At 41.4% G+C, this 26,474-nt stretch overlaps 1 protein-coding gene across 1 annotated transcript in view; it reads right to left on the bottom strand.

Annotated features, from left to right (window-relative positions):
* LOC112109983 (guanine nucleotide exchange factor VAV3) overlaps positions 1 to 23,556 on the bottom strand; it is a 238,231-nt gene extending 214,675 nt beyond the window's left edge. Inside the window, exon 1 of the mRNA XM_024204746.3 lies at positions 23,236 to 23,556. Within this exon, the coding sequence (XP_024060514.1) occupies positions 23,236 to 23,439 (204 nt within the window). The 5' untranslated portion in view covers positions 23,440 to 23,556. The remainder of the gene's footprint in view (positions 1 to 23,235) is intronic.
* Between the last annotated feature and the right edge of the window lie 2,918 nt (positions 23,557 to 26,474).

The following is a 26,474-nucleotide window of genomic DNA, read 5'->3' as shown; positions in this document are numbered from 1 at the left end:
GTGATTAATCTCACTGTTAAACAATAATAAAATACCATTTATTTAAATATTTTTGGATGTTTTGTACATTTTCAAATATATTGATTTAAATTACAACACAGAATACTGTGTAGAATACTCACTTTATATTTATTTGTATTTCAAATATTTGTACTGTAAAAAACAAAATAGTATTTTTCAATTCACCTAATACAAGTACTGTAGTGCAATCTCTTTATCATGAAAGTTGAACTTACTAATGTAGAATTATGTAAAAAAAAAAAACTGCATTCAAAAATAAAACAAGGTAAAACTTTAGAGCCTACAAGTCCACTCAGTCCTACTTCAGTCAAACGCTCAGACAAACAAGTTTGTTTACATTTGCAGGAGATAATGCTGCCCCCTTCTTGTTTACAACGTCACCTGAAAGTGAGAATAGACGTTCGCATGGCACTGTTGTAGCCAGTATCGCAAGATATTTACATGCCAGATGCACAAAAGATTCATATGTCCCTTCATGCTTCAACCACCATTCCAGAGGACATGCGTCCATGCTGATGATGGGTTCTGCTGGATAACGATCCAAAGCAGAGCAGACCGATGCATGTTCATTTTCATCATCTGAGTCAGATGCCACCAGCAGAAAGTTGATTTTCTTTTTTGGTGGTTTGAATGCTGGAGCTTCCGCATCGAAATGTTGCTCTTTTAAGACTTCTGAAAGCATGCTCCATACCTCGTCCCTCTCAGAGTTTGGATTCTTAAACCTTGGGTCAAGTGCTGAAGCTATTTTTAGAAATCTCACCTTGGTACCTTCTTTGTGTTTTGTCAAATCTGCAGTGACAGTGTTCGTAAATCAAACAACATGTGCTGGGTCATCATCCGAGACTGCTATAACATGAAATATATGGCAGAATGCAGGTAAAACAAAACAGGAGACATACAATTCTCCCCCAAGGAGTTCAGTCACAAATTTAATTAACTCAATATATTTTAAACGAACATCATCAGCATGGAAGCATGTCCTCCAGAATGGTGGCTGAAGCATGAAGGGGCATACGAATGTTTAGCATATCTGGCACGTAAATACCTTGCAATGCTGGCTACAAAAGTGCCATGCGAATGCCTGTTTTCACTTTCAGGTGACATTGTAAATAAGAAGCAGACAGCAGTTTCTCTTGTAAATGTAAACAAACTTGTTTATCTTAGCGATTGGCTGAACAAAAAGTAGGACTGAGTGGACTTGTAGGCTCTAAAGTTTTACATTGTTTTGTTTTTGAGTGCAGTTATGTAACAAAAAAAAAATCTACATTTGTAAGTTACATTTCACGATAGAGATTGTACTACAGTACTTGTATGAGGTGAATTGAAAAATACTATTTCTTTTATCATTTTTACAGTGCAAATATTTGTAATAAAAACTAATATAAAGTGAGTACTGTACACTTTGTATTCTGTGTTGTAATAGAAATCAATATATTTGAAAATGCAGAAAAACATCCAAAAATATTGAATGAATTTCAATTGGTATTCTATTGTTTAACAGTGCGATTAATCACGATTAATTTTTTTAATCACAGTTAATTTTTTGAATTAATCACGAGTCAACTGTGATTAATTGACAGCCCTAATTTTTTTTTCAAATTGTGCTGTAGCTACATGGTTGTGGCTCAGGAAACATTTGGTCAGGCCATAAAATCTGTTTTTAGAAGCAAGTAGTTTGGTATTAGTGGCATTAATATGCTACTTAATTAATTTAAGAAGTTCACTAATACTATCAGCTTAACATTTGCATTGTTCCTTGCTTAGAAGAACCACAGGAACAATTATGTGGATTATTCTTACATAAGGGTCTGGAAACTCCAAATTTCTGATTCATTATTTCCTGATAGAGAGGGCACAGAAGGGTGTCTCTCTCTCTCTGACACACACACACACACACACACTAAACTGATGGATCCTGTGAATGTGACCTATTGATCTCCCAATATCTATGCTGATCTTTTCATGGGAACCCCTACACCTTTACATGTTTCCTTGGCAAGCTCTTCCAGCAGCCATGCATGCTGCCAATGCCTCCCCACCTGCCAGTGCCCTCAAACCTCCCCTTGGAGAAGGAAACAACTCCTTCAGGTTGGGGGGAACCTGTGTATGTTAAATTCATACACTGCCAGCAATAAATTATGCAAATCAGGATTTGCAGAAGCCAATCACCACAGAGTACCTGTGGAAGGAGTTCCACAGGGACAGGGGAATAGGGTGCACAGCAGAATGGGCAATCTCCGCCTTTTGTACTCCCTATCACTACCCACTGCTTCCCCACCACCACCCTCTCACTGCAGCAACCAGAGCTCATCAATATAACTACACATAACTTACTTTAAAAAAAACAGTACTTGGATGTCATGGGATAACACTTATCAGTTTGGATAAGCACTGGATGGTATCTGTAATGATGGATGACTTTACTTCCTTCCATTAGTCACTAAGTGTGGTCAGCTGGAAATACTTTTAACCTTCTGCCAGATTTTTAAAGCTTATAACTCTCTAGAGCACATTCAAATCATATTTATGTTGCGGTAACATGTGCTCACTCCTGATGAGTTTACAACAACACTAGTACTGAGTTAATGTGTAATGAGTCAAATAACTTAATACTTTTGTCTCAAGTAGTTCTGCTATTGTAATGAATCCTGGTTTGGCATCAGAAAAGTCCCTTCTAGATATCCTACGTACTTCTAATGAAGCCCTAGAACCCAATTCAAGAAGAAATTCCCTCTGCGTAAGCCAATTAATTGGAGGACATTTCTGATTCTTTGACAGCAGTGCAGGCAGCACTAATATAAATCTTTCATTCTACTCCTGAACAACGAGTTTGAGATTCTGCCCAGCCTGATTGCTAAATATAATAACCATTCCTTGATGAGGCTAGGAAATATTACTGAGCCTGCATAGGAAGTCCACTGATCTCCTAATGCAAAGACATGCACTTTCCTAGCTATCATAAGGAACAGATGTCTCTTCCTTTAATCAACCAGTGATAATTTGAATACTTGAAGTTTGATGGATGATTGGCCATGGCCATTCCTAAAGTCAGCCTGAGAAAGATGAAGGTACCAACCATTCTCTCTACTCCTTTTCATTCTTGGAGGCTCTCTCCCTCTCTCCAAACAAGGCCTTAAGTTATTCTAATGCACATAACGACTGTGGTGTCTTACTGTTAATACCATATGGTCAGACATAAACCAAATTTTTTTTTTAATGTTTGAAAAACAAGTATTTGGCTATTGCATGTGTATTAATCCTTCCCCAACATTTCCAGGCCTGTTTTGTCTTGTAATATTAAGGGACTTGCACTCAAATCAGTATTTTCAAAGAACATTTTAAGTGTGAAATAAGGTGCAATTGCACGCCTCAGTGAGAAGAAACATTTTCACAATGGCATATCCAAAACCTAACACATTTGTAAATAGAATATCTACAGAATAGGAAAGCAATAGTAAGCTAGCCTAAGGCTACAGGATATGTTGGCAAACGAGTGCAGCAATCTCAGGGCATATGTATCACAACATTAATCTATAAAAACTGAGTAAAAATAGCATGGCCATTCCTGACCTGCATTTACTTAGGGGTAAAAAAATATATAAATAATAATTACATAAGAACGGCCGTACTGGGTCAGACCAAAGGTCATCTAGCCCAGTATCCTGTCTTCCAACAGTGGCCAACGCCAGTTGCCCCAGAGGGAATGAATAGAACAGGTAATCATCAAGTGATCAATTCCATTGCCCATTAAATTAATTAATTTAAAATGAACACAGCTAATATTAAGGATCTGACTAAAACTTCTGTAAATAAATACATTCAGGATTAAAGCTGAAAGACAACCCTCACACTCTGGTTTTAACACATCACGAAGTGTTAGCCTTATTTTTGTCAGCAGCCAAAAGGCCAAAAACAATGGAATTAGAAGAGAGGCCCTGAGATCCAGCCACAGTGGAGTCAGAAGAGATCTTGGTGACAGCAGCTTGAGGGGAGGGGGAAAGAAGGAAGGCCAGATTAGAGGGGATCCAGAATAGATTTGGAGGATTGGAACTCAAGGTAACTTTTAAATGAGTTTAGAGGTGAAAGTGGTAGTTAAAGAGGTAGAAGAAGTCAAGGGTGGAATTTTTAAGGCTGAGAGACCACAACACCTTTAAAAAGCGACAAAGAGTCCTGTGGCACCTTATAGACTAACAGAAGTATTGGGGCATAAGCTTTTGTGGGTGAATACCCACTTCGTCAGACGCATGTGGACACCTGATTTTTTCCTCTCTTTGATTTACGTTTGTCATTAGAAAATACTGCCACTGCGCCAGTTCCATGGGGAATCAGTCTTTCTGGCACTGGAGTTATTTTGTTGTGGTTCTAGTCTGTATCCAGACTGAAAATTGTGTATGTTATCTTATCACATGCAGAGCTAACTTCATTTTCCGATGTGGGAAGGAATGGAAATTCTACTCTGTTCTTCCTTTCCTTACCCCAAATACATTTTCAAATGAGGTAGAGAGAAGCCAAACTTCAGGGCAAAGTTTTATTTCTAAGTATCTTTCTGCTACCAGTCTAACTAAGATAAGTGGATCAACAGCCAGCAGAAAACCAAATACAATTCCCCACAAACTAAGATCTTCCTATTATTTACTGTTGTCTCTACCTCTTTCATCCTCTTCCCACTGGTATTATTGTTTGGGTCCACAACACAGTGGGATTTTTTTAAGGTTCCTATTTAGAGCCATTCTCTGAGAGGACAGGAGCCAAACACATAGCAGCGATGCTTCTACATCATATCCTACTAATTATAATAATCATAGAGTTAGATAGTTCTTTTCATTCTTTAGGATCCCAAAGTGCTTCACAAAGCTATTTACACAAGAATCACTTCATTCACCACTGAAATGTGACTACTTCCTGATACCAAATCTGATCTCACCTTCCACAACAGGACCACAGGACTGTCACATCTATCAGCACCACTCATGGCTGATGGGGTGTGTAAAGGAACCGCACTAAAAAGGAAGAGAAGCTGCCATACAAGTTCTATTCATGCTCTGCATTGTCCCTTTAAATCTCATTGTTCAGTGTTTCTATATACAGATCACCTACTAGGTTCTTCCTGTCTAACATTCTCACAAATACAGGAAAACAGCTCTTAGAGGATTTGCAGAGACATGTTCCCTACTGAGGCCAACAGGAACTGTAAAGAGGGAGACAACAGGGAAGGGGAAATAGCTGAAAACAAAGGAAGAGCATCAGGGAAAAAAGGGAATGTAGAAAAGGGGAAATAGGTGTATCAAAGCAAGGGGGAAAGAAAATACCTGGTTGAGAGGGGTTTAGAGAAGGTAAAAATAAAGTACAAGGAGGAGACAGGTAATAGGACATGCAACTAACACAGAGATGAGTCAAAACTGAGAATGGAGAGGTAGAGTTAAGAAAACACCAACCAAAAAAACAGACCTTGTCAGAGCAGCACCACAGAAAAGCCCATCTGGGCTTGGGCTTCTAGACACAGCTGATAAGACCAAAACACCTGACCCAAGTAGAAAAATGTAAACCAGTTTAAAGGTTTTAAAGGAAGAGGAAAGATTAAGAAGCAGCCATGCTTCTATGTTACTAGAGTGGTCAGAAAATGGAATTTCATCCTGCAGGAAAATAACATTTTGAAATTTGTTTTCATCCTGAATTAGGGCAAAAAGTCTAAGTTTTAAAACTTTGCATAGGACAGAAATTCAAAACAATTTCAGTTCAGAAACATCAAAACTACCTTATTGAAATTCTGCATTTTGATAAATTCAAAACACTAATACAATGGAAGCCAAAATTTAACAAGAAAGCCAAAACGAAATTCTGCATTTCAGTTTCAAATCGATTCAAAATTTTCTGTCAAAGATGTCATTGAAATAGAAACATTCCCAGTAGGGCTATCAAGAGATTAAAAAAATTCATCGCAATTACTCACGTGATTAATTGCACTGTTAAACAATAATAGAATACCATTTATTTAAATATTTTGGATCTTTTGTACATTTTCAAATATATTGATTTCAATTACAACACAGAATACAAAGTGTACAGTGCTCACTTTATATTTATTTTTATTACAAGTATTTGCACTGTAAAAAAACAAGAAATAGTATCTTTCAATTCATCTAATACACGTACTGCAGTGCAATCTCTTTATCATGAAAGTTGAACTTATAAATGTAGAATTATGTACAAAAAAAATTTGCATTCAAAAATAAAACAATGTAAAATTTTAGAGCCTACAAGTCGAATCAGTCCTACTTCTTGTTCAGCCAGTCACTCAGACAAACAAGTTTGCTTACATTTGCAGAAGATAATGCTATACGCTTCTTGTTTACAATGTCACCTGAAAGCGAGAACAGGCGTTCTCATGGCACTGTGGTAACCGGCATCGCAAGATATTTATGTGCCAGATGCACTAAAGATTCATATGTCCCTTCATGTTTCAACCACCATTCCAGGGGACATGCATCCATGCTGATGACGAGTTCTGCTCCATAATAATCCAAAGCAGTGCAGACCAATGCATGTTCATTTTCATTATCTGAGTCAGATGCCACCAGCAGAAGGTTTTTTTTCTTTTTTGGTGATTGGGGTTCCGTAGTTTCCGCATTGGAATGTTGCTCTTTTAAGACTTCTGAAAGCATGCTCCACACCTCATCCCTCTCAGATTTTAGAAGGCACTTCAAATTCTTAAATCTTGGGTCGAGTGCTGTAGCTATCTTTAGAAATCTCACATTGGTACCTTCTTTGCGTTTTGTCAAATCTGCAGTGAAAGTGTTCTTAAAACGAACATGCTGGGTCATCATCTGAAACCGCTATAACATGAAATATATGCAGAATGCGGGTAAAACAGAGCAGGGGACGTACAATTCTCCCCCAAGGAGTTCAGTCACAAATTTAATTAACACATTTTTTTTTAAACGAGCATCATCAGCATGGAAGCATGTCCTCTGGAACGGTGGCCAAAGCATAAAGGAGCATACGAATGTTTAGCATATCTGGCATGTAAATATCTTGCAAATCCAGCTACAAAAGTGTCTCACTTTCTGGTGACATTGTAAATAAGAAGAGGGCAGCATTATCTCCTGGAAATTGAAACAAACTTGTTTGTCTTAGCGATTGGCTGAACAAGAAGTAGGACTGAGTGGACTTGTAGGCTCTGAAGTTTTACATTGTTTTGTTTTTGAGTGCAGTTATGTAAGAAAAAAATACATTTGTAAATTGCACTTTCACGATAAAGAGATTGCACTACAGTACTTGTATGAGGTGAACTAAAAAACACTTTTTTGGTTTATCCTTTTTATAGTGAAAATATTTGTAATAAAAAATAATATACACTTTTATTTCAATTACAACACAGAATACAATATATATGAAAATGTAGAAAAACATCCAAAATATTTAGTAAATTTCAACTGGTATTCTATTGTTTAACAGTGTGATTAAAACTGATTAATCGTGATTAATTTTTTTTAGTTAATCACGTGAGTTAACTGCGATTAATCGACAGCTCTAATTCCCAGGAAACATTTCTATTTCAACAAAACGGCATTTTCCAACCAAAACCTTTTCAATTGAAAAATTTTCAACCAACTCCAAATGTTATAATAGTTCTTCAAGGGATCAGAACGGGGTTGCGAACATCAGGGTTATTGCACTTCTCCAAACATAAAAGGAAGATTTAAAATATAAACACACATCATAAAATATAATAGTCCAACAAGCAGAACACTACACAGTGCAATGCATTTTCAAAATTCCCTTTTAGATTTGGAAAAATACTCCATAAAACTGCAGTCCCATCTGTCCCGTGGCACACAAATGCCAATAGAGCATTCTAGGATCAAGACAGGGCCATCCTCTTTATTTATTTATTTATTTATTTTAATTTACATGCTGACCCTAGATCTCTGTAGGACTACATGAAGTACAGGATCAGTGAAAAACTCACAACTCAGCCATAAGGCCAGACCTGGCCTACAGCAGGACAGTGTTAATCATGAGCCTCATGCATTCACAGCTGTCACTGTGTTACTGATGGAAGCAGAATCACCCGTTAGACTTATTCTTGGCAATGTGTGCCAAAACCACCGCTGCCTATGTCAGGAGATAAACAAATAATGGGGTATTGTGTTTTAATTTCACAGACACTTTCCTATTCTTCTTGTGTTAGCTGGGCAAATGTTATACCTAAAATTCCTACAAAAACTATAAAACAACATTTGGTTATTGCAACCGAGAACTCCTCCAAGGACAACAGACCATTTAAATTCTTAGAGCGCAGGATGTGTACCACATAAATGAACTAGACTCCGAAGGGATCCATGAATCTGGACAATTTTAGCTTAGAACAGATGACAAACTTGAATTGTGTTCCAGTTTGCTGTTTAAGAGCTGCACACATAGTATCAACAGCAGGCATTCTGTTCCCAACACCACTCATCTGTCTTTACATATGTGATCCTCTCTCATCACCAAGACTGCATTTTGATGCAAATCACACTGTTCCAGGCAGCAAAGGCTTTCATCACAGCTAATCAATTTTCCAGGGTCTTCTGTAAAAAGGGAAAGCTGTAGGACCCTGCCTCAAATATAGGGATACTCCAACAGGATTACTGAATTCATCTGCTTAATGCTTCATAAAGCCTGTAACTGAACAGCACCATTAGTTACTAAAAGTCTCTAAGGTACAATCCCTCCAACCAACAGTCTCCTCAGCGACGTTGCTTTTATGTTTTGTCTGAGAACAAGCCAGAAGTGAGGGATTAAAATATCAACCTTGTTAACAAAGATCACCGTCTGTTCAGTTTGGTCTTCTGTGAAGCAAGTCAGTGGCATCAGTGCGAACTCTTAGTGGACGGGAGCCCACATCAGAGAAAACCACCAGATTTATCGCATCAGCCATGCTGTCTCAAAGACTGAACAAACACAGTCCTTGAGCTACCTCATAATTACTAGAGGTAGCCCCTCAAGGGCAGGCTGAGGCACATTGGTGGAACAGCATGTGGATAAGCTCAAGCTGCTCATGAACTACCTGTTCTATGGATAGGACAGAAAATTTTTCACCTTTTGCAAGGGAACAGGAACTTGGAAGGGGTGTGGTAGGAATTCCAAACAAAATAGCTCTCTAGAAGCAGCAATGAGGTCAAGCCCTAGGCATGGCTCACCACTTGTTAGAATCTTGCTTTCCTAATGGCCCGCCCACAACCTGAATACACCAACGCCTTCCTGAGAGATGAACTTCAGGAGGCCAAACCTCTCCTAACTTCAACAAGCCTAACACCCACTTTTAGTTGATAAAATCCTTGTTTACCAATTTCTCCCCCCCCCCCCCCAACCCCCTAAGCACATGTGCCCCGCCCCCCGCCCGCGCCCCCACATTTCCCCCCCCCCAAGCAAAAAAAAAAAAAAGCCGCGATCGCAATTGGCGGTGGCAATTGGGGGGGGAAAAAAAAGCCGCGATCGGCGGCGGCAGTTCAGTGACAGGTCCTTCGCTCCTAGAGGGAGTGAGGGACCTGCCGCCCCCGAATTGCCGCAGGTGCCGCCCCTCTCCCTTGGCCGCCCCAAGCACCTGCTTGTTAAGCTGGTGCCTGGAGCTGGCCCTGGCCCTGCCCTGCTTCCCCCACTTGCTAAAATGCCCTAGTATCTTCTTAATGGCATGCAATCTTGACCTGACGCAGCCCAGCTGCCAGATGTGCTCTGTGGATGATAGAAACCAGCCCAAAGCTCATCAGCCGTTATTTTACTCAGGGCCCCACAAAACCAAGTTGTAGTCCAAAAGAGTGTTAACATTTTAACTATTAAGAGAGGGAAGCTCGGTAAGAATTTTAGCTTTTTACTTAAAGATGTGTCATTACTGAATCAGACGGGGTACAGGATTGAAGTGTAGGTTACTGCATTAACTTCACATCTTTGAAGACCAAAGTTCAAACCTGTTTCAAGTATCAAGAGAAAAGAAGATTAAGTGAAAATGTATTCTCTAAACCCTTACCCAACTTGGCATGATTTAGCAAAACTGCTGCTGCTCAGCAACTCAAGACTTGCAAAGCATGCTTACCACAAGTCAGAGCTAAGGTATGTTAGAGAGTAGCATGAAGCAGCTTTCAAAACATCTGCCTAAGCTCTAGACAATTTGATCAGTCTGCCACTTTCAAAAACTCTACAGAAATATACCACGTACTTAAAAGAAATTCAGAGAAAGGCTAGTCAAGAGATGTCATGATCCAGAACTTCAGCTTATATAAATCATTATGGTTCCTCTAACTTCAACAGAGCAACCCAAATTTACATCAGCTAATAATCTGGCCCCAAATACTACTTAAACTATTAGGATATATTTTATAAATAAAAATCACAATCATTATCATGGGAGAGAAGGCAAGGAATCAGAAAGGGATGCAAGTTTCTTCTCCTACAGCACAGGGTGTGAGGAAGCTGTTATTAGTACATTATAATAAGAGTAAGACAATACTGGAATGCTATTCTCAGTGGTGCTAATGTGGAGCAATAGGTAGCAGCAAGCTATATTTAAATAAGGTACATTAGTGAATTCCATTGTCATTAATAAGCTGTAATAGCAAAAACACTAGTGTGATGACAAGAACACAGGCACTGAAATATCCAGATGTGAAATCAGGATTAGTATTTAGGTTCAGAGAGAAATAGAAAAGCTATGATCAAATAAAAGTAATGTTTGCAGATAAAATCACAAGAGGAAGAAACCAAGTTTAAGTCATAATGCAGAACAATTGAAATTCACAGGTGCAGAAAAATCTATGGCTTAAGAATTTAGAATCTTTGTATTAATATCCTGTTGATTGTTCCAAATTGTTTGCTAGCACAAACCATTATGCTCATGCAGGGTATTTCAATGGGACTCCTCATAGATGGACCCCTTTGCAGGATTGGGGTCTAAGACTCCAACTTTTGAATATGCAAACAAACAATTATTCTGCAACTATTCTTTTGACTATGCAAGGCTACTAAGATTGTTATTATTGTTCTTAATAAATGTGGTATTTGACTGAATGTTTTTCTAAAATGTATATTCCCACCGAACTACAAGTTGAGTCAGGCTCAACAGTGTTCAGTTACATAGGAGAGAATGTCTTTTTCCTTAAAATAAAAAGACATACCCTTGCTATTAAGTTATCAGTTTAGAAACTATTATACATATTTCTAAGAAATCATAGGAGGAAAACAAAATAGTATTTCACAACTCTACGTTTTGGCACTTGTCCTATCAAACTGAAGCAAAAAGGGGGCAAAACAGTCAACTGCAGATGATACCTAGTACAACCAGGATGCATAGAAAATAGAGCCAATTTGCCACCAAAAGAAAAATCAAAGTATGCAGATATACAGTCATGTTTTCTTTATGTCACCAAGTCTGGTAATGTATTGAAATGAATGTGAATAGGAATGCTACAGAAACAAGCACTGTAATTAGGTTCCATAGAACAGACACAAGTAAGTTGTGTACATTTAAGGTAGGGTTACCGTATGTCCGGATTTCCCCAGACATGTCCGGCTTTTTGGTCCTCAAATCCCCGTCCGGGGTGAATTTTCAAAAAGCCGGACATGTCCGGGGAAATAGGGAGGCATAAGCCAGGGTCCGCCCGGCCACAGCACGACCCGCTGGGTCCACAGCGCAGCCCAGCCGCCCCGGCTACATTGTAGCGAGCTCGGGCGGGGGGAGGAGTGGGGCACAGCCGCAGAAGGTGGCGGAGGGGCTGCTGCTGCCCCCGCAGGCCGTGCGGACCGCGCGCCCCAGCCGAGCCCGCAGGACCATGGGGAGGCCGGGCCCAGCCAGCGGCTCGGGCTTCCCTGGCCACTGGGAGACCCTTCCTGCAGCCCTGTCGCCCCGCGCAGCTCGGAACCCGGCGCCGCGGGAGCTGTTTCCAGCAAGGAACGTGCTCGGAAGCGGCAGGAAGGAGGCTGTGGCGCGGGGCGAGGAGTGCGGCATGTGCCGGGGCTGCAGAGACCCGCGCCGCCCTGGTCGCCGCTGAGCATCCAAAGCCCCCGACAGGCAGAGGCTGCCAGGTGAGCGGGGCAGCAGGGCAGGCAGGGGGCGCAGAGGCTGCAGGGTGAGGAGGAGCAGGGCAGGCAGGGGCATAGAGGCTGCAGGGGCAGGGGGGCGTAGGGGCAGGGCATGCAGGGGGCGCAGAGGCTGCAGGGGCGGAGGGGTGCAAGGGCTGCAGGGCAAGTGGGGAGCAGGGGTCACAGAGGCTGCAGGACAAGGGGGGGTGCAGAGGCTGCAGGGCGAGTGGGGAGCAGGGAAGCACTTAGCAACTCCCAACCAAGATCAGAGCGGGAGGGAGGAGAGGGAATGCGGGGTGCTCAGAGGAGGGGGCAGAGTTGGGGCAGGGACTTTGGGGAAGGGTTTGGAATGGGGGCGGGGAAGGGGTGGGGTTGGGGCGGAGTTGGGGCAGGGCCAGGGCCCCGTGGAGTGTCCTCTTTTTTCAGTGTTGAAATATGGTAACCCTATTTAAGGTAATTCCTTACAGAATCGATAATGAAATTTTAACACTACTGTAAAGGTAGGACTTCAAAGGGAATTGACCGGTTGCTATTTTTTATCCTCACAGTGAACCAAAGATCTTAATAAGAGACAAGTGCTGGTGGTCTAATAAAATAACTATCTCAGTATTCAGAGTCATCTAAACATGGGACAAGAGAAAAACTTCCCTGCTCTTTTGAAGGGCTGCAGCGCACGCCCCATCTCAAGCTGCCTCCCCATTTCCTGGCACATCACAGAAGCGCAGATCAGAAAGCGTTCTAGGTGCCCTTTTCCACAGTATAAGATACCTGGCTGCCCTGAATTCCTTGGTGGTCCACATAACTTCAACACAAAAATGATACTGGCAGGTAACATCATCACCTTTCTAACTCCTTTTTTCTGTTTCTGCCCCCCTCACAATTTTCTCCTCCATCTTCATTTTATCCTTTTGCTCTCAAATTATGTACCTAATCTTCTTCTCTCTCTCACCAATGTATTATCTGTCACGCCCTAGCTAATTCCTCCCCTCCTCATTTCCTTGCCAGTCAAGCCTATGAAGCTCTGTCAGTTGCCAGGAATTTAATTTATAATTACCAGGTTCCCTAATCATCTCCCAGCATTGCCACTCACTCTTACCCTACCACCAAGCTGGTGCTGACATCATCTGACAATGTTCCATATTCCATAAACACCCCTCTTTTTCTCCTTCTTTCCCCTTCCAATACCCACATATTTCCTTCTCATCTACCAGTCACCTTACTGTTTTTACCTTCCCATTTGCTTCTTTACTCCCATAATTTCCTCTTTGCCAGTTTTTTAATTTGACCTTCACTAAAGGAAAAGGTTGGAGCCAGAAAACTGAGATCCTTTATCCTTCTGATGTTTAAATCCACAGACAATATAGCTGTAGATTTTCCTGGTGTCAAATACTACTGCCCTGGTAATTAACCTCCTAGAATACAGTCAGCAGGTTATAATGGGTTTCAGAGTCGCAGCCCTGTTAGTCTGTATCCGCAAAAAGAACAGGAGTACTTGTGGCAACTTGGAGACTAACAAATTTATTTGAGCATAAGCTTTCTTGACGTGCCACCATCACTGCATAAAGAGTAACACAGGACATCCAAGATCTGGCTCTATGGATTTTTCTTAGCATGAATCTTAAATGATTTTCCTTTTTTCTTTCCAATCTCTCACTTGCTCTCTGATGCCCCTTCTGATCTGTCTCCCTTCTTTTCCTGCCTATTCCCTCTCTAGTTCACATTCTTTTCTTCTGACTGCTTGCCTCCTACTTCTGCTACCTCTCTTCTCTGTCCCCCACCATCTCTTTTCACTCTTTCCTTTTCACAAGGATTTGCTCTGCCTGCTGTCACCACAGCACTCCCACCCTCTGTCAGCTCAAGAGCAGGTGATAATTCAGTTTCTCTTGCATACCTAGCAGAAAACAGCATAGGCCACCCCAACTGAATGTTTCCTCAAGCCTTTTTGGATGTTTAATTTAACTCTTTGCTGCTGATACCCACTATAGCTTCTGTGAGAGACCAGTGGCAGCATATTTAGTGCTGATATTCCATAGAACATGCAGCACTTTAAACATGGTGCATGGGGCAGTACCTGAGATGAGCTTTGCAACATGACCCTGTTACATTAAGCACTAATTAAGTGGTTAACATGTAAATATAATCCTAAAAAATGTTACGAGTGCATATTCCTTTTTCTCTTCAAGGGAATCAAGTAAAGGATATTTGGAAACTGATCTGATGACCATTTTTATTTCCTTCACTTTCTTAGAATAATAAGTGCAATTGGTAACTTTGTCAGAAAGTTACATACCAAGAGCCAGGTTATTGCTCTTCCTGTGGTTTTTTCTCTCTCTCTTTTTTTTTTTTTTTTTTTTGAGCAATATTGATCAGGTTACAGCTACATTTTCTTTACAAGGAAATCTCTATTTTTTTTTATTTACATTATTTACTTCATGAAGGCCCCAATTCTGCAAATACTTATGCACGTATTTAACTTGACCTCCATGAGACTAAGCATGTAAATAAAGTTAAACAAGTGCATAAATGTTTGCAGGATCAGGGGCTAAAACAAATCAAAATATTCACTTGTTTAATTGGGCATGTTTAATGGGACTGCCTGCTATCTGAATTACAAACACTTTATCACTTAAATATTGTTGCTTATGCTCAATAACAGACATTACAAATTGATTAATTCATGTTGTTGTTTCTCTCTCATGTTATTCCCCTCACCTCATATCAAAGATTAAATCATTTCCCAACTTTAGCTAAACAAAATGTTTTTATAGTTAGAGAAAAAGCATCTTTAACACCTAAACATAACCCTTTTAGCATTCTCATAACTCAATAACCCAAGTGCAAAACACAATAGAACCCTGATTTTATGAACATCAATCTTATGAACAACCAGTTATCTGAATCATTTTTCTGCCACTGAATGTAACTTCAATCCTTCAGCCAATATTCAAGTAGCTGTTCAGGTTTGAAAAGACTGATCCATTTGGCAGTAGCGAAGAGAAGCAATTCTATCAAACAAAGAAACATCACAGTATACATTAGTTACTGTTAGTTATGTACACTGTCATTGGATGATTAATAAATTAATTTATGCACTATAAATATTGTAATTCTGATATGTTAAATTTTTGATTTTATAAATTCCTAAATCCCCAACTAGTTCATCAAATAGAGTTTCTCCTGTTAACAAAAAAAATTGTTCTCCTGAGCTGATAACTAGTATGCCAAGTTCCAATCTTGAAAGACTCTCTGTCACAGCTCAAAATCCTTGAGAAATCAAATTTTAAAAGAGATTATAATAAAAATGCTGAGACAATCTTGGCTCCTGGGACATTACCACGGACTACTATAAATTATTTTATATTTTTTCAAAATTCAGATCCTTTGGTCCCCTCCTAAGATTTAAGGGATATAGTCACATCACTTTGCACAGGGAGTTTGGCAGACATATTGCCACGCAAGCATGAAGGAGTTTCTCATTAAATCTTAATTTCTACACCTAAAGATAACTCAGAGCCAGAATGACAACAATAATGTACTTCCATATTTTTAGGTGATCATATGAAAAAACTACTCCCTTGAAAATAAGAGGTAAAAATTTATAAAACTTAGACAAAGTAAACCGTAATTTATTTTATTGTTTTAAGAATGATTACAGGAAATGGTTATTTTAAATAAATAATTTATATAAACATCCCCTTTAGTGAACTCCGATGCCAGCAGCACATCACTTGCCGCTTTCCTGTTTAGCAATTTCTCACAAGTTAACAGAACTCCTTGCAAAAACTATTTCAAAATGAAATTTACAAAGTGCCACAGATATAGAAGTTGCAAAAAGATAGTCTAATGCAGGTCAGCACAGCTAATTTGTTTTAAGGCCCATATTTCTGATGACAATTTATCCAATATCTGTTACAATTAAGATTAAACATTATGATTAGAACTTTCAATTATGGGTCATTTCTATTTTTATTATTTACACTAGTGTAGTCCAGCCCTGGGGAAGCAGTTTGTCATGAAATGGAATTACCACAAAGTTACAATGCAACACGCCGACATTACCTTGTGTTGTGCAATCCTCATGACTGAAGGTCGTCGTGCATTGATGCGACATCTCACGAAAACTTTTGCAACACAATGTTAAGGCATCATACAATGGTCTCTGTAATTAAACTAACACAGTTCCTCTCTTATCCCCCTTTCTGGCTGTTAGGAAGGCTCAGCACTGCTTTACAGTGAGGATCGCGCTTGTAACGGGACAGCTTTGTTTGTTCTGTGCAACACCACACAAAGTATGCACTATTACCAACATCAAAGTTCAAAACGCATGAGTCAAATCCAAAAATACATATGGGCAAAAAAAAGTCTTTTTAAAGCTTAAATGTGGTTTTTGTTGTCTTCTGAACTCCCTCTCCCAGTATGCGCATGACAACTGATGTTGCCAATTCTTGCAAACTTAAAGTAATGTGATTTTGGCCCCTGCTACAGGACCCTCACCAAACACAGGGTCCCATTGTCAGTCTGTGCAAACACATAGCAGGGACAGTCTCTGTCGCAAAGAGCTTCTACTCTAGTGCAAAGCATAGTGGTGAATTTGTGACATAGGAGCTGGAACTGAGACCTGTCAGACTCCTCTCACATAGGGGCTATTAAATATCCATTGATGGGAACAACTTTTAATCCCTGCTGAGCTGGGCACAATTCACACTGGTGCCCTACAGGCAAAAGGCTCTATAGCCCATTAGCAATGCCTAAGACTTCCAGTCCCTCATAAGCATTAACGTTAGTCCTTCAAAAATGAGGCTGACTTTCTGGAAAGAGAAGTTTATTAAATCAAGTTCTGGCCTTCTTAGAGCTTGAACACAGTGGGTTTTCCACTCTCATGACACACACAAAATCTCCCGCACATTGCTGTCAGTCAGCCAAACACTATTCTTAAAAGGGACAACTTCCTGTAACCAAATACAAATAATAAAAATGCAACAGTAAAACAAACATTTGCACAATAACCAAATTTGCTTCTAAATACAATGCTTTGTGATATAAAACCATCAAAACAATGACTCCAGGGGTCCTTACACTGACTTGTACATATATGTGTGTTTTTTTACCTCGACATGTGTCATCAGTGGGGTTTGAATCCATAACCTTCAGATCCACAGCACAAACCACTTCCACTTTAGTTATAGGAGTAACTTGAGTAAGGTGGTGGGTGGGAGAGAACAACATGCTGCTATCTTCTATGTAGCCCAGCCCATACAGGGGGAGACCACACACACCTTGCCAGTGGGTCACACACGTGTTTGTGACACAACGGTGGAATGCTTGGGCAGCAGGATGCTTGGTTTCTATTTCTAGCACTGACAGCGGATTATGGTCTAGTGGTTACAGACATCATAGCCAAACATAACAACACCCCTACTTGAGTCATCTGTAGGGACTGAACCCAGGAGCTTTGGATGTAAAAACCAGTCTCTACCATTTCATCTAAAGAACAAGTTCTCTTACCATGGGAACAAAGTCATAAATCTCTATATGTCATCTAGCTGCTAAAGGGTGGCATAGAGCCACACTGTATTAATGTGGGTTACAGAAAGATCTAATTTGCCGTGCTCCTTCTGAAAGCATTATGTGGCAAAGTGGAGGAGACTTGACTCTGTAATATTAGAGGCCTGGGGTCTATTCCCAGCTCTGCCTGCAATGCAAGCTATCACTTACCTTCTCTCTGAAACTGGTGAATGATAGCTACCCCCCAAGGCATGAAACCTTGGTTCACAATAAATGATGTGAAGGACACAGAAATGTCAACAGCAGTCAGAGGAAAAGCTGGGAAATGAACTCATGCTATCTGGGTTTGCAGTTTAATGCACCTTTCACTAGACTACAGGGCATTTTATGAGGCCAGTGTCTTGCTCTATGGTTTTGTTTTCCAAAAATTGTTTGATGACCAGAATTCTTCATGTCATCATAACTCTGCTTGTAGCAGGGACCAAATCCATGAGAGTTGACAAAACTGAACAGGAAAATACCAGTTTTACTCCACAAAAGACACATGCATAACCATAAAGAGCCACATGAGGGTCAAACAATACAGGCAAAATATTACCACAGGCATCTTGGCTTACAAAACAATATGCACTAGTGGACTGTGTATGCATCTGGGAGCCAGGACCTCCCAAGTTCTAATTCCCAGTCTACCACTGGCACTTTCCCTCTCAGTGCCCGTGGGGATAACATACCACTTGCTACATCACAGGAATAGGACAATTAACTAGTGTTTACAAAGCACTGTGAGATCCGATGACAGATATTACATAATGCAGAGAATTTATTAGACTACTGACAAGTGTAACTATTTCTGAAAACATTGCAAATACACAGCCCAATCATGAAAGATTTTGAGTATCTCCCCAAGAGGTTCCAAGCACCTTCAGCTCACTTAAGCTACAATGGGAGTTGATGCTCAGTACCTTTTTAGAATGCTCAGCAACTCACAAGATTAGGCCCTTCATTTTCTATTTATGCACTGCCGACCTAAATACATTTTTAAACATATCCAAGGTTATAATAATTTCTGAAACTTTCAGGGGATGATTCTCTAACGTGGAAAGTGCCTCCTGCAAAGGTCTGATTGACTTCTTTCATGGAAATCAATGGGAGAAGAGGCTTCTCTTCACTTTGCAGAGGCACTTAGCACCTAGCATAAATTAGCAAGATCTTTACTAGGATCAAGATTTGGCCCTTATAGGTTTTGATCCACATAGACAAACCCCTGTACCTGCAAGAGTCAAGTTCAAGTCAGTGGGCTTGAAGCAGTTGCAAGTGTACATCTGCACAAAGCAGCTTGCCAGATCAGGACCTTGGACTGTAAGTTTTTGGGGCCATAGACCCAGCCTTCTTACCTGTCTATGAAGCATATACCACATCTCTGACATTATACAAATATATAATATACAGATATCAAGGTTTCATTTCAAGAATATATTATAAATAATCAAAGTAACATTTTAAATCATATTTGAAGGCTCATATTTACAGAGAATATTCACCAAATAGGTATGAATCTGAATAATCCTCAAATGACCTTGCTTTTTTAAACACATACATACTTTACACATTGTATCTTTCTCCAGAAAGTTCTCTCTGAAAAAGAATGCAGGAGGGTATTTTGCTTTTGTCTGCTAAAAATAAGCATCAAACTACTACAGTTTTAATTGATCAGAAGTAAAATCAACTAGCATTGGTCTAGACAAGTAGTATTAATTCTGAGCCATTGCTGATTCCAATTAGTTACTGACCCAGAAAATATTGTGGGTTATTATGAAGAAACCTTTCTAGTTCATTAACCCAGTAGAATATATTTACATATTTTTATCCATAATGAAATTTGAGTATTATATGAAGCTATATCCAACAGTTTATCTGTAAATTATTTATAGTTTTGCAAGTTATGGAAGTAATAGCAACCAGACCTTATGCATTAGGACACAAAACTGATTGCCTAGAAGGATCAGCAAGGAATCATCCACACACATTCTACATACAGGGATGCATAAATGGCTAAATATATCATGAGTTGGAGAACCAGGATTTGGAGGAAGAAGGAGAATTCTTCCCTCCAAGACTGTCACTGCCAGAAGCTGAATGCCAGAGTAGATGAACTAGTGCTCTGTTCCAATCTAGCAAATCCTACTTAGCGTATACTGTTACTAAATGTGTGCTATAAGAGAATTTCATCTGAATTTGCTCCACTTAAAATTCATGTCCTCTACCATCTCTACGTCATTTAACAAAAGGTACAGAATACCACCTCTTCTGGACAGTGTCATATATACTATTCAGATTTTGAAGATTTAAGTATTTTAGAATGTCTGTTGTAACATTTGCATCCAGTACGCTGCTGGTGTAGTTTTTATTTTGACTGGTTGCAATTTATTCTTGATATATTTTTTTATAATGCATTATTGGCTTTTACAGAATATTTTGCAGTAAATGCATTTGCCAAGATGAGAATGGTGTAATAAAAAGAAAGAAAATAACTGACACCAACCAGTGGTTGTGGACTAAATATGTCAAGCGAGCGTAGTCCAATTTACATTAATTGTACAGGCATCTATGTTTAATAACATATGAAATGAAAGAGGTTCCTAAACCTGGGTGGTAATATTGCATTCCCACTAGTCTAAAATAAGCTTCAATAAAAAAAGTAAAATGTTACAAATTATTAGGTCCTTCTGGTATTCTGAAAGTGTTGCAAAATGTTAGAAAATGTTAAAGTCTATTCTCGCTTCAGCAGACATCTACTTAACTTCCGTATACATCAGAGAAGTTACTGGTGCATATCAAGTGAGATTAGAAGAAGACCACTTGTACTCAGAATCTCTTCTCATCATATTTTAATATAATGTTAATATTTTACATAGCCATATTAAAGACTGGCATTCTTTTTGTCAGCCATGCAGTGCTGACAGTGCGGGGCTGACAGCGGGAGCCCTGGCCTTCAGCCTCCCGGGGCTGACAGTGGGAGCCCAGGGTCCTGCTGTCAGCCCCGTGCAGCTGACGGCCAGAGTCCCGGGCAGCTGACAGCCAGAGTCCCGGACATTAATGACTGTAATATAGTTGCAGCAAAATGTCTGGTTATCAAAAAAATTAGCAGGCATAATATAATACTTGAGTGTTTATATTGTTCCAGCAAATTTTTCTTAAACAAATAGGTCTTCTCTGGGTTTCCAAATAAACACAATTAATAAAAGGTCCACTATTACTTTTCCACAATTTTTCATGTCTTGTCCGCAACTCAGCTCCAATTATTTGACAATCATCTCACGATTCAGGTATGGCCTAACATATATATTCATACCAAAAATTCGGCCTCTCTTTAAAAAACAAAACACAAGAATGTCTGGAAATGAATAGTGAAGAGACCCAACCAATTCTCCACAGACATATAATCCTCATCACTCTTAATCAACCAACCTTAACTTGCCACCCTAAAATTTGCAAAAATATATGCCAGGGTCAAAACAACAAGTTACAATTACACCCCACGACGTTCCTGTAACCCTCTCATGCCTCCTCCTGCACACATGCCCTGTGCTTTCCCTGTCCTTTGCAACTTTCATGCACTTGAGGAGCCCTACTCTCTGCTTTATGAATGCCACCATCCTGCCTACCACTCCATGCACTCACATCCTCACCACTACCCCTTCCATTCAAAAACAAGAGAAACATGGCATCACGCTACCTCACCAGGTACCTCTCAGTCCTCAGACCTACCATCATCCTCTGTTTACTCTTCATGCTCTCCATATCTCTTCCCAGACTCCTAACTCACCACAATTCCCCCCCATGCTCCCACTTCAATCCATGCCCCCCTATGTACCCGTTTGTCCAGGTCAATCCAGCAAAACCAGAAACAAAAAGTCAGTTAATTATAAATTGTGTATATTAAATACATTTTTCATATTATTAGTTTGAACAGTGCTCTTTATCGCCCCCTATAAGACTAAGAGGAACTTGTCTTCAGCAAAGCCAACAAAGTGCAACCCCAGTTCTGCATGAGTCTCCACAGGAGCACAGAGTCCACCCAAGCAGACTCATTTGCAGGTTCAGGCCCAATTTCAGAAATTCTAAGTTCTTTTGAGACAAGAGACAAAAAAAATCATTAGGAAATTTTTCAAATCTGAAGGACAGGTGTTTGCAATTCTAAACACCATAACTTTATAACTGCTCAGTTTTTAATTTTTTAAAAATTAAAAAAACAATTTCTCAGATAAAATCTACCAGGGTTGAGATGCAGGATGTAAAGATTCAGGAAGATTAGCGGGAAAAGCAAAGTGTACTAAAAATCAGGCTTATATTGGGAAGGTAGCTTAACCATGGTTATTACCGCTCCATAAATAAGGATTAACACTATAATTCATACAACTCAAAAAGGAGAAGGATACAAAACAAGGCCTTGATGTTGCAAAAGCTTATCCATCTAATTAACCTTCTGCATATTTAACTCAATGTGACTACTCACATGCTTAAAATTAAGCATGTGCTTTTTTGCAGGGTCAGTGACTGGACCTCTGATCTTTGTAAATTGTTCCACGAGAAAAGACACCTGTGCAAAACCCCAGTGACTTCAAAGGAGCCCCCCATCTGCATCATGTGCCTTCTAGGATGGGGGCCTCTCAAAAATAAATGAAAAGGAAATTCAAAAACACCAGTGGGAAGAGGGGTGAAAGAAGTAACATTAGGTCCAATTTTATCTGACAAAAAGCATGAAATTTACAGTCGAAACTGAAATCACGTGCTTAGGTTATCACAGCTTTGTGCATGGGTATCACGGCTTCTGAGGTCCAGAAGGAGCCCCTCTGTTCTGAGGTCCCCAATACAATATGTAATCCAAGACATAGGCACACAGGACTGACTGAGAGGGACCCTGAGCTTTAACTTTGATCTCCATGAAGATCAGACGCCTAACAATCTCACACACAGGTTTTGTTATATTTTTTGCTTGTCTTTTGAGGAATGGTTGGGGAAACACTAAAAACACCAGCATGTGATTAGATCACATGCCCAGAAACCTTCAGAGGGCTGCGGCAGATTTATGTCAAGTTAGTCTTCTTGGGAGTTTTTTCCCCCTAGCTATTATAATTATACAGAATGGTAATTCAACTTCCTAGATTCCTCATTCTACATGACACAGTTCATTTTAAAATTGCTGACCTAGTCATCAGGACAGAATTTGACAACAAAACAAAATTGAAATATGTTGGGGAGGGGTTGTGTTTTGTATGGTTTTAGGAGGGTTGCTTGTTGCTTTTTTTAAAAAAATAGAAGGCATTTCAATACCTCCTTACTTCACAATAACTATTGTAAACACAGAGTAGTTTGAGTACTTCTCATAAAACGTGCTGTGACTACGGTAGGGGGCATGGAGGGTGGGCATGTGCCCCTCCATACAATACGGCTTAACTCCCTACAGCATCTTTCACCTCGCGTGCATCCTCTCCTCCACCACTTTAGAGTTAAATGCTACCGGGTAAGTGAAAGCAAAACACGAGCAGGCTATTTAGAGCATCTCCGCATTCGCACAAAGAAATTAAGCCGCTGATTAATGGGGGATGCGAGCTGGGGGCAGCAGGAGCCCTTGCGGAGCGGCGCCCTTACCTGGGACATCTGAGGCCTGAGGTTGATTTCCTTCAGGTTGATGGATTGGCTGCGCAGGTTGTTGAGCAGCTGGCAGAGCAGGACCCCATCGCGGAGGGTCTGCGCCAGGTCGAACACCTGAGCCGTGGGCCAGGTCACTCGGTGGTTGGGCGGCAGCACCTTGCAGTGGATCAGCCACTGGGCGCACTGCTTCCAGGGCTCCATGCCGGGCACCAGGCGGGGAGGATGCTGCGGGCTGCAAGCGCCCGGTCCCCAAACCCAGAGAGGCAGGGAAGCCCTCGGGGCTCCCCGCTGCCGCAGTGCTCCGCTCCGGCTCTTCCGTCCGCCCCTGCCCTTTGCAGAGCGCGAGCGGCAGCAGCTGCCGGGCGGCGGCGCCTGGAGAGGCTGCGTGCGAGCTTCCCCCTCCCCCTCTGCGCAGACTAGAGGATGGGCTCGGGACAGGTGCGCGCGCATTGTCCCTGGGCAAGTGGTGCACGCTCTGCGGAGGGGTCGGTGCTGCGCGGCTGCCTGCCGGGCTGGTGGCCCCGGGGCCTTTCCTTCCTATGCAGGGCCTTCTCCTGTAGCTGGAAGCCCCTGCCATGCAAAAGGCTCCTCCAGCCCCGTTTGAGAGAGGGGAGCTCGTTATGATCAGGTTTATCTGATGTAGCCACTTTCCTGTAACTTCTGAGCAGCTTGAACCAGTGGACTGGGATAGCAGGGACCCAGCAGTCTTCTTCCCTGAGCGTTGGCTGAGGGAGGCAGCACCAGGAATGTAGGATCAGGCCAGGTGGGGCGGTATACCAGTAATGGAGGATTGGTCCTCAAAATTATCATGCACCTTTTAACTCCACGGAAATGGACTGCTCCTGCAGTCCTGATTAAGATCAGCAGTCTCTCTGCAGTGGTGCTGGAACAATTTTAATAGTAGGGGTGCTGAGAGCCACTGAACCAAACTGTAAATCCTGTATATGATGGAAATCACTTCAAGTCAGGGAGTGCGGCAGCAGCACAGCTAGGGTTGCCAAGCATCCAGTTTTCGCCCAGAACGCCCGGTGGAAAAGGGATCCTGGTGGCTTCGGTCAGCACTGCCGACCGTGCTGTTAATAGTCCAGTCAACAGTACAGCGGGGGCCCGGGGCTAAGGCAGGTTCCCTGCCTGCCCTATCTCCATGTGGCTCCTGGAAGTGGACACCAGGTCCCTGCACCCCTTAGACGCATGGGTGGCCAGGGAGGCTCCATGTGCTGCCCCAACCGAGAGGACTGGCTCTGCAGCTTCCATTGGCAGGGAACCACAATCAATGGGAGCTGTGTGGGTGGCGCCTGCAGGCACGAGGGCAGCGCGCGGAGCCTCCCTGGCCACCCATGCATCTAGGGGCTGCAGGGACCTGGCGGCCGCTTCCTGGGAGCCACAGTAAGTGCTGCCAGGACCCCATATCCAAAACACCCTCCTGCACCCCAACCCCTAGCCCGGAGCCCACACTCGTCCTCTCCAGCCCCACCCCAGAGTCCAGAGCCTGCACCTCCTTCTGCACTCCTAACCCCTTGGCCCGAGCCCAGACCCCCCTCCTGTACCCCAAATCCCTCATCCCTGGCCCCAGCCAGAGCCCGTACCCCCAGCCAGAGTCCTCACTCCCCCACATCCCAACCCCCTGCCCCAGCCTGGAGCCCTCTCCCACATCTTGAACCCCTCATTTCTGGCTCCACCCGGAGCCCGCACCCAGAGCCCATACTCCCCACACTCCAATTCCTTGCCCCAGCCCTGTGAAAGTGAGTGAGGGTGGGAGAGAGCGACAAAGGGACGGGAGGATGGAGCAAGCAGGGGCAGGGCCTCGGAGAAGGGGTGGGGCCTAAGAGAAGGGGCGGGGCTGAGGTGTTCGTTGTTGTGTGATTAGAAAGTTGGCAACCCTAAGCACAGCACCCCTAGTTCCAGCACCTATGCTCTCTGGGCTCAGTTCTGCTGTCAGTTATGCCAGTGTCAAGCTAGAGTAACTATTGTTTTCATTTCTGTAATGCGATTGAAACTAGTGTCGTTTGAGAACAGAAGTTAGCCCCAAAAGCTTAAAGGTGACCTACAAAGAAAATGAAGTGAGGTTTGTGCCTTTTGCTTCTATATAATGAATGAAGAATGCTAGAAGTTTGTTTATTGAGGCTTGTTTCCCCTTCCACCACCCTCCCTCCCAACATTAGAAATTCAGGTGTTCTCTATGGTGGAAGTCTCTGTTGCTGATTGGAGAACTAGTAAGATTGAAAGAACACAGAAACAAAGGGAATAATATCTAATTAAACTGAGAAGGGAAGTAATTTTTTTATACAAAATGTTTAAAACTTTTATTTTGGTGGGGGTTTTTTTATAAAGGCACACTGGGGAGGAAAGCTCTCCTTTTCTAATTATTCAAACACTCTCCCCTCTAATTAAGGCCTTTCAAGGTTCTGAATCAATGAGTCCACCATGAAAAACAGGGGACAAAGTCCCAGATCCATAACATATTTAGACTCCTAATGTCCATAGAAATCAATGAGAGTTAGGTACCTTAATGTCGTTGAGGATCTGGGCCAAAGTTGCTAATCCTGGTACTTCCATTTTAAAAATACAAGCAGAAAAAATACTTTAGTATTAAGAGAGACACTAGTGAGAGAAATATTTCAGGCTTTCTTTTATACATCAGAAAGAACCTAAAAGGGATACAAACTCAATTTTTTCCTTTGCATGTCACCACTAAACATTGTAGGCTGAATTCGGCCTTGGGTTACACCTGTTCAACCCCACTGGCTTCATTGGGGTTGCACAGATGTAACCCAGGGCATAATTTGGCCATATGGTTTCTTATATATGAGTCACTCATGATATGCATTGGCCATGTGAAAAATTCTATAGAAAACTTTAATAAATCCCATAGCATATTGTAACTTTCACTACTGAAGCCACATAGGGTGTTTGAATAGGCTTAGTTTTAAATATTGCTCATTTTTAAAAAATTGAGGGTTTTTAAGATTAGAGACTGCACTATAAAAATTCAAAGATGAAACAGAAGTGATATAAATTGATAGTATAGAGTAAGAATAATACATGGCTAAGAAAGTAAGTTACCCTCAACTTTAATATAAATTACCAGTATATTCTGGAAGGCCATCCATAGCTGTCAATCATACACAGCAGCTAAACCAGATTAGATCAATTTAAATGCTGTTGAAAAAAATGAACATCAATGTAATACCTCCCAACCAACATACAGGTAATCTGAATATAAAACATTCAAATTA

The sequence above is a fragment of the Terrapene carolina genome, unplaced genomic scaffold, assembly GCF_002925995.2.
Source record: "Terrapene carolina triunguis isolate 2854851 unplaced genomic scaffold, T_m_triunguis-2.0 Scaffold210, whole genome shotgun sequence".
Lineage (NCBI taxonomy): Eukaryota > Metazoa > Chordata > Testudines > Emydidae > Terrapene > Terrapene triunguis.
The sequence above is the reverse complement of the archived record's forward strand: the minus strand, read 5'-3'. Positions and strand labels throughout refer to the sequence as shown.